Source organism: Salmo salar, chromosome ssa11, assembly GCF_905237065.1.
Source record: "Salmo salar chromosome ssa11, Ssal_v3.1, whole genome shotgun sequence".
Lineage (NCBI taxonomy): Eukaryota > Metazoa > Chordata > Actinopteri > Salmoniformes > Salmonidae > Salmo > Salmo salar.
Window position 1 is genome coordinate 20,011,866 of NC_059452.1, and position 18,372 is coordinate 20,030,237.

Below are 18,372 nucleotides of genomic sequence, written 5' to 3' on the forward strand. Positions count from 1 at the left end.
CTCTTTACATTCTCTTGATTTAATCATCAATGTAACTTACATTTCTGGGTTATGGTAATCAAGACAACATTGATCGTATGAAAACATTCGGTTAGGATGTTGAGTTTTGAAAAGCTAATCGAACTGTGATGTCACATTCAATCACATCTGGATGAAATAGAACCCTCATCATAATTCTTACCAGGAATGCTAGGCAAGAGTATTCATAGACAAATATATTCGTATTGGTGCAAATTTTCTGAAATATATATATTTGTACACATACAGACACATACCTCCCTTTTAACAGACATAAAACCACCAGCGTCTAGTGAAAACACCTGAGGCGATCGATTGAAAACAGACCCATCATGTTGTTTTCAACATACGGTGATCAAATGAGTTACACATTAGGTTAATGATGACACATTGACAATAGTGAGAGATGTCTAAGAAACATTTTAAAAATCCTGTCATGATATCAAAAAAGAACACCAACATATGGCTGCTGTAAAAGTCAAAGAAATCAAAAAGACAAAGGAACTTCACGGAACATAGATTTGATTACATCTACGGTGACCGTGTGAAGTGATTACCAGTTACAGCATGCACCAGCTATGAAACCAGAATGTACTCTTACCTTCTCATTCTAACACAATGCAGGAATTGTAACAAAGACAAATGACAGAAAAAATATGAGGTAGATGTTAGGGAAGATTCACTTTTAGAGAGAGCTCAAAGTCATGTTCTGATCTGGAACATGAGGGGTGGGAGACTAGCTCAAGGTTGTTATGGCTAAGGGAAAGAGGTACAGAACCACTAGAGATACAGCGAGGAAATAAGCGAAGCAAGGAGATACGACTGAGACATAGATCTACTTTGAATGTAGAGCAAACCCAATGGGAAAATGTAATCCAAGGTTTCAAAATGCAAGATATGTTTGAAGTATATCCAAAACAGTCATAGTGAAAGGAAAATGAGTACTAAGGGAGAATGAAATGTAGAGTAAGCTTAGGACAAATGCTTAATTAACTCCCTGAAGACTTGCGCTGTAACGCTGTTACCCAAAAACTCTTGATAGCAGTAATTTCACTAATTAGATTGTGGCTATCCATACCTTTCTGAAGTGTAAGAGCATGTCAGGACTTCTTTCACACATTTCAGTGAGGAGGACAACAGAAGTGTGGAGAACACCTTAAGGAGACAAAGAGAAACTAGTTGTTTGAAAAAAGGTCTACAAACAGCATCCCTGGTGAACCGTAGTAGTTCACAAAATTTGCACAAATTTCCTTGCCAATTCCCTGTGAGTCAACGTTTTAGCAATGTCATAGCATTGTTACTAAAATAAGGAACAAAGTCTATGGGGGAAGCTGTTTGCTGGTTCCGTTGTGGTGGTTTATAGTCTGGATTCTCACTCTTAGTAAGTTCCAGTTTAACGTCATTAAGCCCTATTTTAGCACTACAAAAACCACTACAGGTATATATCTAGCATCAACTTAACCTCCCCAAATCCTTACCTTGACCATTGAGGGTAAAACACAAAACTGATGTTACAATTTCTAGGGGCAACTTCATCTATCAAACTCGTTTAGAAACATATTCGAAGTGACAACATTGGTTCTGACAAGAGCGCCGCTTTATAAAGCTGTCAGAACATCAGCCATTGTACTATGACACCCCTGCCTGCTGTGAAGGACGCAGCAGCCCCACAGCTCATCAGGCCACAGTCATTAATCCAGCTCTCTTCACTGAAGGGCATTTCAACTGTGTAGAGGGCACCAGCCCAATTATACCTTTGAAGGACACTGCATCCCCTTTTATCTGTGAGTGACCAAACCCAATGCTCTCTGTGCAGGACACAGTTGCCCCCAGCCCCCGGTTGTCTCACCATGGTTCTTCTCACTCAGCAGGTTCTTTGTGGCTGGGAGGAACATCTCCATCAGCTCTGGGACCTTCCTGATGACATGGACTGCACACAACGCCGCCTGGGGAGACAATTCTAATGTTTTCAAAGTCCTCAACTATGACATGCTAGCGCAGACCTGCCAACCTTCAATCATTTTTATGACTACGGCTTTAGCGCGGCGGCACCCCTGGCTCCCACGACGGTGCGCACGCAACACCCACACTGCTCAAATCATAGGCAAATGCACTTTACCAAATAGGGCTATCTTCTGTATACCACCCCTACCTTATCACAACACAACTGATTGGCTCAAAACACATCAAGGAAAGAAAGGAATTCCACAAATTAACTTAAGGCACACCTCTAATTGAAATGCATTCCAGGTGACTACCTAATGAAGCTGGTTGAGAGAATGCCAGGAGTGTGCAAAGCTGTCATCGAGGCAAAGGAAGGCTATTTGAAGAATATCAAATATATTTAACACTGTTTTGGTTACTACATGATTCCATATGTTATTTCATAGTTTTGATGTCTTCACTATTATTCTACAATGTAGAAAATAGTAAAAATATGAATGAGTAGGTGTTCTAAAACTTTTGAGCGAGAGAGAAATGTATGAAATTGTGGTGGTCTCAATGACACTCACATTTTTCTAGGTTACATTTTGGGTTTTTTGATTATTCAAATTAATAGGTGTGGATAGTCTAGTAAAAACGTAAACTGGATCCTTTATTTTGTTTGGGGAGAACATTTAGTATAATTCAATTACTGGATGTAATGCAGTGGTCTAGCTTACTGTAGGCTATTTGGAATATGAAACAACTGAACTAGGCCTATATCAGTTTGTTTCAGATCTCCATCCCTGACCTAATCCATCAAGGTCTGACTACTAGGCTACCATCAATCAACATGCCTTGTCATTGGTGAACTGATTATTATCACAACATTACCTACTGTTGAAATACAGCTGCATCAAGAAGACAGATCAACAACTGATTAAATCAACATAGGCCTACTAATCTTAAAAACAGTCTAATATAACTTTCTGTGAAGGACAGTATTAGCAGAACAGCTCTCTCTGCCATGTCTGTTGACTAAACATAAGCTAACTACATTTGTCTTAATGACAAAGGAGCAAACTACGAAATAATAGTGGTCATGTGCTTGATTAACACAGTTAGTTCATCATCCATTTTCCCGACCCTTTTTCGTCACACATTAGCGGTATCAACGGACAAAGTGGAGAGCTGCCATTCAGCTCGAGGGAGGACATTAGTAGACTACTACGACTACAGGGGCGTGCCGGAGTGGAGAGCTAGAGATGTTTTATGCTCGCCAAAGTCCTGATTGGCTCAGCTCCAACTTCAGACGGTTGTACCAATAGAAGCGTATTTTAGGGTAGTTTTTCGTACCAGCATACTTTGACCTCAAATTGTGTGCATGGTAAGTAAAACGACTGCAGGTTGGCAGGTCTGCTAACAAACTTTAAAGTGAAGTGAATGTGGGCTAGGTGAGAATGAGAGGTACCTTTTTCCTCAGGTAGGAGTTGGATGTTTTGAGCAGCTTCTCCACCTCTCCAGCCAGGTCTCGACACATCTCCGAGGAGCCCATGCAGCCCAGGGTGCACAAGGCCAGGCCCTGGACATACTGTGTACTGTGATTCAGATCACTGAGGAAGGACAGGGGGAAGAATGAGTGGATAGTAGATAATAATAACTTTATATAGTGTATAAAGTATGTGCTTCACATCATAAAAGTACTAGCAAAGAAATAAAGACAGGAGGAAGGAGAATGAAAAAATATAACAAATTAAAAATCATACATTAAAAGCATCTTTATAAAAGTGAGTCTTCAACAGGGATTTAAAAATAGGCACTGAATCGGCAAGCCTGTTCTCTGGCAGACCATTCCAAAGTCTAAGGGTCTTAATGGCAAATGCCCGGTCTCCTTTCATTTTCAACCTAGACTTTGAAATGTAGCTGTGTCCCCATTCATAGGGAGATAACAGATCAGAGATATAGGATGGCGCTGAGATGTAGAAGAGAAAAGACAGAACAAAATATAAGATAGACAGGGAGAGGTGGGTAAAAGGGACGATGAAGGATAGAGCAGGGGATACAGGAAAGAAGAAAAATGTGCATGAGAGCAAGAGATTGAGAAAAAGACGCAACAGCTTGTCTGGCAGGTTATGGGGCTGTTTCCATATCCAACATCATAAGCACACGCTGCTGGCGAGAGCACCACTCATGAGTAACAATTCTGGCAGTAACAGAACACTGCCGTTGGTGCACAGCTCTTATCTCTACTCCTACACTACAAATAAGCAGCTGTTCCTGTCAGGATAGTTTGTTTGAGCCAATGCGGTTCTGGCCTGCCTTACTTCTTGATGCAGTTTGTCATTAGTAGATGGACGTCCTGCCTCTCGTCCAACAGTAGCATGGCTCCCAGGTACCCTATCCGCTTGTCAGTGAACTTCTGGGACGCAATCAACTTCAGACACTCAAGCTGGAAAACAAAACTCATCAAATCAAATTTTATTTGTCACATGCGCCGAATACAACAGTGAAATACTTACTTACAAGTTCAACAACGCTTAAAGAAAATAAACGTAACAAATTATTAAACAGCAGCAGTAAAATCACAAGCGAGCCTATATACAGGGGGTACCGGTACAGAGTCAATGTTCGGGGGCACCGGTTAGTCGAGGTAATATGTACATGTAGGTAGAGTTAAAGTGACTATGCATAGATTATAAACAGAGAGTAGCAGCAGCGTAAAAGAGGGGTCTGGGTAGCCCTTTGATTAGCTGTTCAGGAGTCTCAAGAGGCTTGGAGGTAGAAGCTGTTAAGAAGCCTTTTGGACCTAGACTTGGCGCTCCAGTATCGCTTGCCATGCGGTAGCAGAGAGAACAGTCTATGACAAGGGTGGCTGGAGTCTTTGACAATTTCTAGGGCCTTCCTCTGACACCGCCTGGTATAGAGGTCCTGGATGGCAGGAAGCTTGGCCCCAGTGATGTACTGGGCCGTACGCACTACCCTCTGTAGTACCTTGCGGTCGGAGGCCGAGCAGTTGCCATACCAGGCCGTGATGCAACTCGTCCGGATGCTCTCGATGTTGTAGCTGTATAACCTTTTGAGGATCTGAGGATCCATGCCAAATCTTTTCAGTCTCCTGAGGGGGAATAGGCTTTGTGTGTTTGGACCATGATAGTTTGTTGGCGATGTGGACACCAAGGAACTTCAAGCTCTCAACCTGTTCCACTACAGCCCTGTCGATGAGAATGGGGGCGTGCTCGGTCCTCCTTTTCCTGTAGTCCACAATTTGTCTTGATCACGTTAACTTCTCTAGGGTAGGGGGCAGTATTTTGACATCCGGATGAAAGGCGTGCCCATAGTAAACTGCCTGCTACTCAGGCTCAGAAGGTAGGATATGCATATTATTAGTAGATTTGGATAGAAAACACTCTGAAGTCTCTAAAACTGTTTGAATGATGTCTGTGAGTATAACAGAACTCATATGGCAGGCAAAAACCTGAGAAAAATCCAACCAGGAGGTGTGGAAATCAGTTTTTTGTAGTTTTTCAAGTGATTGCCTATACAGTATACAATGACCTAGGGTTAATTTTGCACTTCCTAAGGCTTCCACTAGATGTCAACAGTCTTTAGAACCTTGTTTCATGCTTCTACTGTTACTGGGGAGAAAATAAGAGCTGACTCAACAAGTGGACTGCCTGAGACCAATGAGTTGTTTACTGCGCGGTCACACAGGCCCGCCGTTCCTTCTTTTTCCTCTGTAATGAATACGCTATTGTCCGGTTGGAATATTATCTAATATTTATGATAAAAAGACCCTAAGGATTGATTGTAAACATCGTTTGACATGTTTCTACGAATGGTAATGGAACTTTTTGACTTTTCGTCTAGGGTTTTGCGCTCGCGCATTTGGAATAGTGCTCTGAACACGAACAAAACGGAGGTATTTGGACATAAATATGGAGTTTATCAAACAAAACGAACATTTCTTGTGGAAGTGGGAGTGCATTCCGATGAAGATCAGCAAAGGTAAGTGAAGATTTATAATACTATTTCTGAGTTTTGTTGACTCCAGAACTTGGCGAGTAACTGTATAGCTTGCTTTGATGGCTTAGCTCTGTACTCAGAATATTGAACAATGTGCTTTCGCCGTAAAGCTATTTTGAAATCTGACACAGCGGTTGCATTAAGGAGAAGTGTATCTATAATTCTTTCAATAACTGTTGTAAATTTTATCAACGTTTATGATGAGTATTTTTGTAAATTGATGTGCTCATTCACCGGAAGTTTGAGGCAAAACACTTTCTGAACATCGCGCGCCAATGTAAAAATGGGGTTTTTGGATATAAATATGAACTTTATCAAACAAAACATACATGTATTGTGTAACATTGAGTCCTGGGAGTGTCATCTGATGAAGATCGTCAAAGGTTAGTGATTAATTTTAGCTGTATTTCTGGTTTTTGTGACGCCTCTCCTTGCTTGGAAAATGGCTGTGTGGTTTTTCTTGTCTCAGCGCTGTCCTAACATAATCTAATGTTATGCTTTCGCCATAAAGCCTTTTTGAAATTGGACAGTATGGTTGGATTAACGAGAAGATTATCTTTAAAATGGGATTATGAGATTTTTGTTGTTTTGAATTTGCCGCCCTGCTATTTCACTGGCTGTTGAATAGTGTGTCCCGCGGGTGGGACGCTAGCGTCCCACATAACCTCTCTGGGGTAAGGGAGAGGTTGTTGTCCTGGCACCACACGACCAGGTCTCTGACCTCCTCCCTATAGGCTGTCTCATCGTTGTCGGTGATCAGGCCTACCACTTTTGTGTCACCGGCAAACTTGATGATGGTGTTGGAGTCGTGCCTGGCCAGTCATGGGTGAACAGGGAGCCCGGGAGGGGACTGAGCACACACCCCTGAAGGGCCTCCGTGTTTTGTTCCCTACCATTGCCACCTGGGGGCGGCCCGTCAGGAAGTCCAGGATCCAGTTGCAGAGGGAGGTGTTTAGTACCAGGGTCCTTAGCTTAGTGATGTGCTTTGAGGGCACTATGGTGTTGAACGTTGAGCTGTAGTCATCTGTTCACAAAACTGCTCTCTTCAGCGGGAGACACATTCACTGCCAGGAACAACAAGACACTCACAGATGTTGGTTAACAAATTAAGAACACATTTTTAAACATACCTGCCCAAAGTGCGCTGGGTAGCCCAGCATGTGCATGTAGAGTAGCTTAGCCACATTTCTACAGCGGTAAGTGTTGTCTTCCTCTCTGAAGGATGAGCGTATGGCAGCACACTCTTTCTGGATCATCTCGCGCTCCTCTGCCTGGGTCCGAGCCGTCCGGATGGTCCGGATCAGCTCCCGCAGTCTGATCGGCGCTGGCATCCTCTGGAAAACACGAAGAAACTAAACATGTTGGCACAGGTGGCCTTGGTGAAGGGAAGGCACTGGCTGGGCGAGAGCCAACAGCTGCACTTTCTTTAAACAAGGGTCATACTGCAAAGTCATATTCTAATCTGACAACCGGTAGGTGAAATAGACCTATGTCATTACGAAAGTATGGAAAAAAAATGACAATATCAGTAACTTTTTTGTTTCTCCAACATTTGTATTGCCTACGGTGTTACTACAGACGTAAAATGTAAATAAAGAGGACAAAGCCATTAACATGAATGCCTGGGCCGATGTGGGTCCACAGAGTGTCTGTCTGTATGCATTTCTGAGTTGAAGTGCATGTAGCTGGGGTGGGGGCTAGTAAATCACCTGACCACCACTTCTGTCTAGCTCATCATAGTTATCATTAGGAGGCCATGGGTGCTCATTCTATAAGATTAATGCATACTCTTGTAATGGTATTTTTGGCAGCCTATGTGATTATAAATATTTGAATAGCAAATTAGCATTGTTCTGTGAGTACAGCCTCAAATGTGACAAGTAAATGGAGAATTCCTTGCTCAGAAGCTAGTGAAGAGAACACTAAGGTTTCAAACCAGTGGAGGGTGATTAAATATTGAAGTGGCACATGCTTGGAGGTGAGATTACATTCTCCAGTATTTACATGCAGCCAGACAGAGGAATAATAATAGGAGCACAGTGCCCCATTTCTAAAACATCAGCCAGGTACAGACCTGGCAAACACAAGAGAACTCACAGTACCGTGCCTCTAAGATGTTACTAATGTACTCCCATTCTAACAATAAGGCTGCTCCATGAGAGGATGCATTCAGAATTAAATGATTAGACAAGCATATAATCTCTCACCCCATTAATGATATCTGTCTGACTCAGAGATTGCGGGATTTGATTTGTTTTTATTCGTAGGCGGCAAGATGATAATTACAAATACACTGTACTACTTCCTATTTGATAAGTAGACTTCCTGTGTGGTATAACATTCACCATCAATCGAGTTCACATTGGTCGTCCCAAAGCCTGTGGTCTCAGAGGCCTGCAAGGTACAGCAGGTTACTTGTCCTGCGCTTTGACCACCTAGTCTGTATGTGCACACTACCACAATCCAGTGGCCTCTGGTCAAGAAGAAGCAGCCTGCATGTTGGATCTGTGCACTAGTTGGCTAAATTGGTCTCATGCCCATTTCAGAGGATCAAATATACAAACAGGTAAATGAGACCTTGACTAAGTCAAGAGTACAGAATGAAGATTGGAGAAGCAGTTTTAGCCTATAGAAATCCCCGATCACACTTGGAGGCGATGTCATGGAAAATTTGGCTAGCTAAGCTCATGAGCAGAAACATGTCGTCGGGTCTAACGGTCATCTCGCGCCGAACTGCGCATGTGCAGGCCGTCAAATCAAAGTCACCCCTTCGATATAAAAGTACTTTGACGAAAATTAAAAAGTGTCAGTTTGTAACTTTCACGAGGTTGGAGTAATAACATGTTCAACTACTTAAGACATTTACTAGAATCTAGGTTGCTTTTAGACTTCGAGAAAAGTAACAACCAAGGAAGAATTTCACTTCTCTCATTGAATTTTCAAAACCACAGCCTGGTCCATTTGGTCCGTTTCGCAAGCGTTCCTGAAGTCTCACGATGTTGCGTCTCTGGGTTTAGAAACTCCGCATTTAAACCCTGCAGGAATTAGTTGGGTAAATGGTGCATGAGCACTGAGCTGCATCACAATCCTTCATGAACTGTCTGCTAGTGAGGATGAGCCCAGCGGTGGTGTGAGAGCAATCCGGAAACAGAGGAAGGATTGCTCTCTTGGCAGTTAAGAGAGCGAGAGAAAATTGCTCAATAGGCTTTTAGCCTTAAAGATTCAATAAAGAGAAAGTAGTAATACAAACTGTCACAATGAGAGACATGGATATGCGGTCTCCCTTGGAAGGGGAAACTATGAATGTGTAATAACTGCACATGAAACAGACGCCAAGTCATAGGAAGTGACTCGTACGACAAGAGACCAACAGATCTCGGCATTCCAAAGGCACAATGTCATTGGGTGTGCTAAACAAACTCTACTTCCTGCTTTTAGAAACCCCTATAGCACTGACACGTTTGACTTTCAACACCTGAGTTAAAGCAATGAACACCGCAGCCTACCCTCTATTGTAGTGCATTCTGGAAGTGTACACTTACAGTACTACATACAGCCAGACACAGCAGAGTGACAGAGGATGTAAGAGAAACCCTGGGCAGGCTGGAGTGGGCAGAACAAGGTCAAGGGCCTGGCACCAGCAATGGGTCTGGAGGAGGCCTTGTTTATTGCAGTGAAGGGCCTGGTGAGAGGGGTGTGTGTTAATGCACCATCGCCACAACAGGGGATCCATCATGCGCACTATGCCAGGAACAAAGAGAGTAAGTTATTACCGTTGGCTCTTGCGTGCGGAGAAGAGGTGCTTTATGACTTCCCATCTCAAAAGAAGCATGGCTCTTATCTGTTAGCATGGATAGCATGATTGAGCAGTTACAGCAAGAGGGACGACAGTAATTAGTTGCTGAACAAAGCCATTTTCTGCATCAAGCCACCTCAGAGCTGATGCTGAAAAAATAATGCACTTGCTAAATGGACAGAGCAGAGACCCTCTTAGAACTAGGGAAAATATAAAGGCTGTTGTTGTACACACAAAAAGGTCCAACAGAACAGACAATCCAATAATAACACCAGTTATGTTATCACATCAAAGTCTTTTTCCAATACCAGGGTATACGGTATTACTGGAAGTGCACACAAGTGGTGCTATTTCTAGAAAAAAATAATTTAGGCAACATGGATCTTAATCCAGGAGGGGATTGTTTGTCCCTGCTGTAACCAAGAAGCTTGATCTTGACATCTAGCCGCTTAGAAAACCAAATGCATAGCTGGAGCCCTGAGCTGGATATAACCTAAATTTGGCACATCTTAGATAATTAATTTACACTCACCGGCCAGTTTATTCCAGAACAGACTGAATTATTTGGGGTATTCTACAAAGGTGTCAAACGTTCCACAGGGATGTTGGACCATGCTGATGCTGCAGATTGGACAGGCGTACGTTCATGCTGCGAACAGCCAGTTCTATATCTTCCCAAAGATACTCTATTGGGTTGAGGTCTGGGGACTGTGCAGGACACTCAAGTAAACTGAACACGCTGTCATATTCCAGGTGATGTTTTTTCCACTCATCAATTGTTAAAGTTGATGATCGTGAGCCCACTGGAGCCGCTTCTTCTTGTTTTAGCGTATAGGAGTGGAACGGTGTGGTCGTCTGCTGCAATAGCCCATCCGTGACAACGCTCAACCAGTTGTGCTTTCCGAGATGCTGTTCTGAACACCACTGTTGTACTGCGCTGCTATTTGTCCGTTTGTGGCCAGCCTGTTAGCTTGCATGATTCTTGTCATTCCCCTTCGACTTCTCTCATCAACGAGGTTTTCCCCCACAGGACTGCCGCTGACTGGATGTTTATTTGTTTGTCACGACTAGACACTGCCGTGTGTGAAAAGCCCAGGAGGGCAACCGTTTCTGGATACTGGATCGGGCCCGCCTGGCACCGACAAATCACACAATCCTCAATGTTGCTTAACCTGTTGGGGCTAGGGGGCAGTATTTGCACGGCCGGATAAAAAACGTACCCCATTTTAAACTGGTTACTACTCTTGCCCAGAAACGAGAATATGCATATAATTACTAGATTTGGATAGAAAACACTCCAAAGTTTATAAAACTGTTTGAATGGTGTCTGTGAGAATAACAGAACTCATATGGCAGGCCAAAACCTGAGAAGATTCCATACAGGAAGTGCCCTGTCTGACAATTTATTGTCCTTCTTTAGCCTCTATCGAAAATACAGCATCTGTGCTGTAACGTGACATTTTCTAAGGCTTCCATTGGCTCTCAGAAGCCGCCAGAAAGTGGAATGAGAGCTCTGCAATCTCTGGGCTAAGTACAGCAGCTCTGTTTGTTACTGGCCTGACTGGGGACAGTGACACTGGAGATGCGCGTTCATGTGAATTCTCCATTTTGTTCTTTCAGTCTTTGAATGAATACAACGTCGCCCGGTTGGAATATTATCGCTATTTTACGAGAAAAATAGCATAAAAATTGATTTTAAACAGCGTTTGACATGCTTCGAAGTACGGTAATGGAAAATTTTCACATTTTTGGTCACGAAATGCACGAAATGCACCCTTCGGATTGTGACCTGAATGCACGAACAAAACGGAGCTATTTCAATATAACTATTGATTATTTCGAACAAAAAAATTAGCCGGCTGGCTAAAACCGGCACTTTTACTGAAACGTTGATTAATGTGCACTGTCCCTGTAAAAATATAAAAAATACAAATAAAAAATAAAATGTTGTTGAAATAGAAGTCCTGGGAGTGCATTCTGACGAAGAACAGCAAAGGTAATCCAATTTTTCTTACAGTAAATCTGAGTTTGGTGAGTGTCAAATTAGCTAGCCGTGATATCTACTCAGAATATTGCAAAATGTGCTTTCGCAGAAAAGCTATTTATAAAAACTGACACCGCGATTGCATAAAGGAGTTCTGTATCTATATTTCTTAAAATAATTGTTATGTATTTTGTGAAGGTTTTATGCTGAGTAATTAAGTAAATTCACCGGAAGTTTGCGGTGTGTATGCTAGTTGCTAGTTCTGAACATCACATGCTAATGTAAAAAGCTGTTTTTTTTATATAAATATCAACTTGATTCAACAAAACATGCATGTATTGTACAACATAATGTCCTAGGAGTGTCATCTGATGAAGATCAAAGGTTAGTGCTGCATTTAGCTGTGTTTTGGGTATTTGTGATGCATGCTAGTTGCTTGGAAATGGCTGTGTGGTTTTTTGTGTCTATGTACTCTCCTAACATAATCTAATGTTTTGTTTTCGCTGTAAAGCCTTTTGGAAATCGGACAACGTGGTTCGATTCAGGAGAAGTGTATCTATAAAATGGTGTAAAATAGTCCTGTTTGAGAACTTTGAATTATGACATTTTGTGGTTTTAAATTTGGCGCTCTGATGGGTCACTGGCTGTTGAATAGTGCGGGACGATTTCGTCCCACCTACCCTAGAAAGGTTAAGTCACTTGTTTTGCCCATTCTAACATTCAATCAAACAACTGAATGCCTCCTTTAAATAGGAAGCCACGGCCATGTGACTCACTGTCTGTAGGATCGATCCAGTTTCGGGAACAGGGTGGTGTACCTAATAAAAACTGGCAGGTGAGTGTATAGTTGAACGCACCCATGCAGCCCCCGAGAAAAATGTCAGGTCGAGTTAGCCGCACCGTGGCATAAGGCTGGGCGATCAAATTCATTTGCATGTACAGTTGAAGTCAGAAGTTTGCATACACCTTAGTCAAATACATTTAAACTCAGTTTTTCACAATTCCTGACATTTAATCCAAGTAAAGATTCCCTGTTTTATGTCAGTCAGGGTCACCACTTTATTTTAAGAATGTAAAATGTCAGAATAATAGAGAGAATGATTTATTTCAGCGTTTATTTCTTTCATCACATTCCCAGTGGGTCAGACGATTCCTCCTGACAGAGCTGGTGTAACTGAGTCAGGTTTGTAGGTCTTTGCTCGCACATGCTTTTTCTGTTCTGCCCACAAATTTACTATGGGATTGAGGTCAGAGCTTTGTGATGGCCACTCCAATACCTTGACTTTGTTGTCCTTTAGCCATTTTGCCACAACTTTGGAAATATGCTTGGGGTTATTGTCCATTTGGAAGACCCATTTGCGACCAAGCTTTAACTTCCTGACTGTCTTGAGATGTTGCTTCAATATATCCACAATTGTCCTGCCTCATGATGCCATCTATTTTGTGAAGTGCACCAGTCCCTCCTGCAGCAAAGCACCCTCACAACATGATGCTGCCACCCCTGTGCTTCACGGTTGGGATGGTGTTCTTCGGCGTGCAAGCCTCCCCCTTTTTCTTCCAAACATAACGATGGTCATTATGGCCAAACAGTTCTATTTTTGTTTTATCAGAGCAAAGGACATTTCTCCAAAAAGTACGATCTTTGTCCCCATGTGCAGTTGCAAACCGTAGACTGGCTTTTTTATGGCGGTTTTGGAGCAGTGGCTTCTTCCTTGCTGAGCGGCCTTTCAGGTTATGTTGATATAGGACTCGTTTTACTGTGGATATAGATACTTTTGTACCTGTTTCCTCCAGCATCTTCACAAGATCTTTTGCTGCTGTTCTGGGATTGATTTGCACTTTTCGCACCAAACTACGTTATTCTCTAGGAGACAGAACGCGTATCCTTCCTGAGCGGTATGACGGCTGCGTGGTCCCATGGGGTTTATACTTACCTACTATTGTTTGTACAGATGAGCGTGGTACCTTCAGGCGTTTGGAAATTGCTCCCAAGGATGAACCAGACTTGTGGAGGTCTACCATTTTCTTTGAGGTCTTGGCTGATTTCCCCATGATGTCAAGCAAAGAGGCACTGAGTTTGAAGGTAGGCCTTGAAATACATCCACAGGTACACCTCCAATTGACTCAAAGGATGTCAATTAGCCTATCAGAAGCTTCTAAAGCCATGACATCCTTTTCTGGAATTTCCCAAGCTGTTTAAATGCACAGTCAACTTAGTGTATGTAAACTTCTGACCCACTGGAATTGTGATACAGTGAATTATAAGTGAAATAATCTGTCTAAACAATTGTTGGAAAAGTTACTTGTGTCATGCAAAGTAGATGCCCTAACCGACTTGCCGAAACTATAGTTTGTTAACAAGAAATTTGTGGAGTGGTTGAAAAACAAGTTTTAAACGACTCCAACCTAAAAGTGTATGTAAACTTCAACTGTACATTATACATGGTTCACATTCAATTAAAAAAAGGGCATTTTCATAGACCTGAAAGACAGTTTAGTGATAGCAAAAAAGCAGGTTAAACTATTGTTGTTATAAAATAGTGGGTCTTATGGTTGTGGAAGGTTTAAATTTAGCCTAGGTAGAACTTCACAAGTCCTCAATCCATTAGATTATTGCTGACTGTTTGACCTTTAATTGTATAACAAAAGTGTATTTAGATAACCATTTTCTTTTTTCAAATTAGGAGGATTCGGCTATTTCAGCCACACCCGTTGCTGACAGGTGTATAAATTCGGGCTGTTTTTCATAGTTTGGGCTAGGCCCCTTAGTTCCAGTGAAGGGAAATCATAACGCTACAGCATACAATGACATTCACGATTCTGTGCTTCAAATTTTGTGGCAACAGTTTGGGGAAGCCCCTTTCCTGTTTCAGCATGACAATGCCCCCATGCACAAAGCAAGGTCCATACAGCAAAGGATTGTCTAGATCAATGTGGACGAACTTGACTGGCCTGCAGAGAGGCCTAACCTCAACCCCATCGAACACCTTTGGAATGAATTGGACCGCCGACTGCGAGACGGTCCTAATCGCCCAACATCAGTGGCCGACCTGACTAATTCTCGTGGCTGAATGGAAGCAAGTTCCCGCAGCAATGTTCCAACATCTAGTGGAAAGCCTTCCCAAAAGAGAGGAGGATGTTACAGCAGCAAAAGGGGGACCAACTCCATATTAATGCCCATGAGTTTGAAATGAGATGTTTGACGAGCAGGTGTCCACATACTTTGTCATATAATGTACACATTGTGAATCTCCATATGTTTGAAAAATAAATAAATAGATTTTTAGGCCATATCGTCCAGCCCGACCGTGGAGTCTGGAGGAAATTAAATGGATCAAGGAAGGTGCAGAGAAAGGAGCATAGTTGCACAAGCCAGTATGTTGATAATGTAAGAATTCACAGTGATCAAAGTGCAATGGAAGGCCAGTGTACATTCCAGAAGAGCAGGGGGACTCGGACTCCCTCCCATTCAAACGGAAACTGGCCAACATAGATGAGAACCCATGGTAAATTGTACATGGCTAAGAGGTGATCTTCTTAGGCACAATGTATTAGCAACCTCCGTCACTCCCAGATAACACAAGAAAGTACAATTAACTGCAACAAGTAAATCACACCCTGTAGTCCAGCAATCCGTTTGAATGTATGAATCATAACACACATTCAGGCCTGTCATAAAAAGGCCTGTCACCTAGGCTTAATTACTCAAGCAAAACAAAGGCTTATATTTCCTGTGACTAACATCTGACAAGTAACTAAAGACCCCAATCAGCCTATGTGCTCCTAAGTGTGCGCACACAACACATTTGGAAAATCCAGTCTCTGCTAGACTAACAAAGACTTATGAAATGTCTGTTCTAAAACATTGCAATCACTTTTATAGGCACACATTCTTTTATAAATTACAACATGAAAGACAAGACGGCACAAAAGATTTGTTTGGTCTCGACAGAGGACGGGTTGAGCACAATAGGTGGATTAGGAAGACCACAAGTGGAGAAAGTTTGCACTTGCTGAACTGTTGGGCAGCAACCACCAAAGACACACTCACCAACATCAGTTTTGCTCAGCCTTACTCTCCCAGGACAAAAACAGTACTGTTCGGCTGTGTGGCCACGCTACAGATTTTTGCCCCGCTATATTTCACAGGAGCTTGAACAGCTAACACAGTGTCATTTGGTCAAGCCAAAAACATTGCTGTCAAATGGAATGACTGACGTGAGGAATTATCCTGATCAATTAGAAGGGGAGGATCTCAAACTCCCCTGAACTTATTCCTGTCCCAGTTGAATTAGGCTATTGTCCTCCACATGCATACTGATGCATTTGATCATGTTATTTAAGACTGCTTTGGGAACAAAATGGGCATAAAGGAAGACATAATAATGATATATTGAATGTTATCAACACCCTCATATAGCCACAGAAGGGATCATATCTGACACCAACTGTGGCAGATTTCCTGAGTGAATGGAATTGCCCATTCCTCTCCTGAGACTGGAAGATACACAAGAGCCTAGCAACCAGTAGCAAGAGAAAACCTCACACGGAAGAGTCCACTGGGGACATAAGCTACTAAATTTCCAATGTCCAGAATCCAGAGATAACACACACCATCAATGAGGCTCTTTCCAATTGAGAACCGACAATATTCAATAATACAGCAACTGGAGTATGTGCCACAATTTACTTCCTCCTTAACCAAAGTTGTGCAGGTGACGTTCATTAAGCTACAGAAACAATTGTGAAGCCACCATTGTAGAGGGACCGCTCCTTTCATCACAATATCCCAGCATATTGTTCTCTTTGCCACTCATTTTGCTGTCACTGCTCAGCCAAGCTCTCACCAAGATATTTAATTGGTAGTGTTTTTATTTAACTAGGCAAGTGAGTTAAGAACAAATTCTTATTTACAATTACGGCCTACCAAAAGGTTTCCTGCGGGGACAGGGGCCTTGGATTAAAAATAAATACAATATAAGGACAAAACACGCATCACAACACTACATAAAGAGAGACCTGCGAAAACAACAAAGCAAGGGAGCAACACAACAGCACAAAACATGGTACAAACATTGGGCACAAACAACAGCACAAAGGGCAAGAAGGTAGAGACAACAATACATCACACAAAGCAGCCACAACTGTCAGTAAGTGTGTCCATGATTGAGTCTTTGAATGAAAAGATTGAGATACAGCAGGCTGCTACCTCCATTCCAACAAAAAACAATTCTGCAAGTAGTGTGACAACATTTATACAAAACATTGGACCTACATGGTTTAGCCAAGTATTGACCTACCAATATATATGTGTACTGTAGACAGAAAGCTTTGATTGAATAGGCTGAAAATGCAGGTAGAAACATGGGCACTTGTCAGCTGGTTTAATGCAAATACAAATAACATGCAATGAAAAAAGCAAGTCGATTTGAGTATATGACACCGATGTTGACTTCAGGAGAATTGACTGACAGAAGAGGTGACAAAAGGGAAATAGGAAATCACAATTCAAAGGAGAAAAATATTTTAAGAACTTGCAGCAAGCTCAAATAAACAACCCAATGGCTGTAATGGCACATAAATAGCCTAATAATCACAAGTGAAGCAGGTGGCATAATAACCCTTTTTTAATATAGGTCAATGAAGTCTGGGGTATGGCACAACTGAAGAAATGAAAGAGGTTTGCTACAAGAACCTAATAATTGACACTTGTCGAGGTGTGTAAACATCTGACATAATAGCATATTAACATTCAATGTAACTTCCCCACACAACCAGTATGTGAGTATTGTAGGTAACGTTAGCTAGTTAACGTTAAGTGGCAACAATACCATAGTAGCGAGCTAGCTAGCTAAAGTAACGTTAGTAACCTTGACTTCATTGCAACCACGTAGAAACAGCATAAGCTAACTGTACAACAGTTACACCCAAGCTAGGTATAACACACACATTTTTTGAAGAGTGGGTATACCTTACAGTTCAACTTGAACATATCATGGTATTGCGCTAGCTAAGTTAACGTTAGTTAGCTACTTAGCTAAGATAATTGGCTAGCTAAAGGTGTTAGCAAGGTAACTTACACGTCCTTACCAACGGTCGGTATATAGTTACATTCCGCATACCAAGTAGCTGGCTGGCTAGCTAGTAACGCGTTAGCTGGGTAGGGTGGCTAGCTTGCTACGGTAGATCACAAGCCCACGGAAAATGAGTTAAATTGCTAGTCATCTCTTGAACACAATACTTTACTAACATTTAACCACACCTGTCAAATATATTATTCATTGTCACGTTACCACTAGTTAGCATTGGCACTAACAAGGTAGCAATCTAACGTCAGAGTAGAGGCCATTTCAGGGCGAGCATGGCACAATTACAGCCTTCTAATTTCTCAGACCTAAAGTAAACCCTTTTAGCAAGTGGACATACCCGAGCATAGCTAGCTACGCAATCACGAAGAGGCCTTCATCGCACTGACTTAGCTAGCAAGTTAGTTAGCTAGTAGGATTAGCTACCTAACAACTAGATAACTACCTTGCCCTACATACCTACCGGTACATCTCGTTTCAGTTACACAGCAAATAACCAAATGCAATGTTGACATACATTGAAGGCGTGTAAGCAAGTACAA

The 18,372-nt window shown here is 42.1% G+C and overlaps 1 protein-coding gene across 4 annotated transcripts in view; it reads right to left on the reverse strand.

The window, feature by feature from the left end:
- Window positions 1–18,372, reverse strand: part of ap1g1 (adaptor related protein complex 1 subunit gamma 1) — a 29,282-nt gene that overhangs the window by 10,532 nt on the left and 378 nt on the right. For 2 of the 4 annotated variants that reach the window (XM_014175616.2, XM_014175618.2), the window contains exons 2-7: window positions 7,095–7,298; window positions 4,266–4,390; window positions 3,413–3,554; window positions 1,868–1,964; window positions 1,097–1,173; window positions 620–628 (exon numbers count right to left, since the gene is read on the reverse strand). In XM_014175616.2, the coding sequence (XP_014031091.1) occupies window positions 620–628; window positions 1,097–1,173; window positions 1,868–1,964; window positions 3,413–3,554; window positions 4,266–4,390; window positions 7,095–7,295 (651 nt within the window). In that variant the 5' untranslated portion in view covers window positions 7,296–7,298. Of the gene's footprint in view, window positions 1–619; window positions 629–1,096; window positions 1,174–1,867; window positions 1,965–3,412; window positions 3,555–4,265; window positions 4,391–7,094; window positions 7,317–18,372 lie in introns of all 4 variants that reach the window. The other 2 variants (XM_014175617.2, XM_014175619.2) reach the window with 2 other exon arrangements.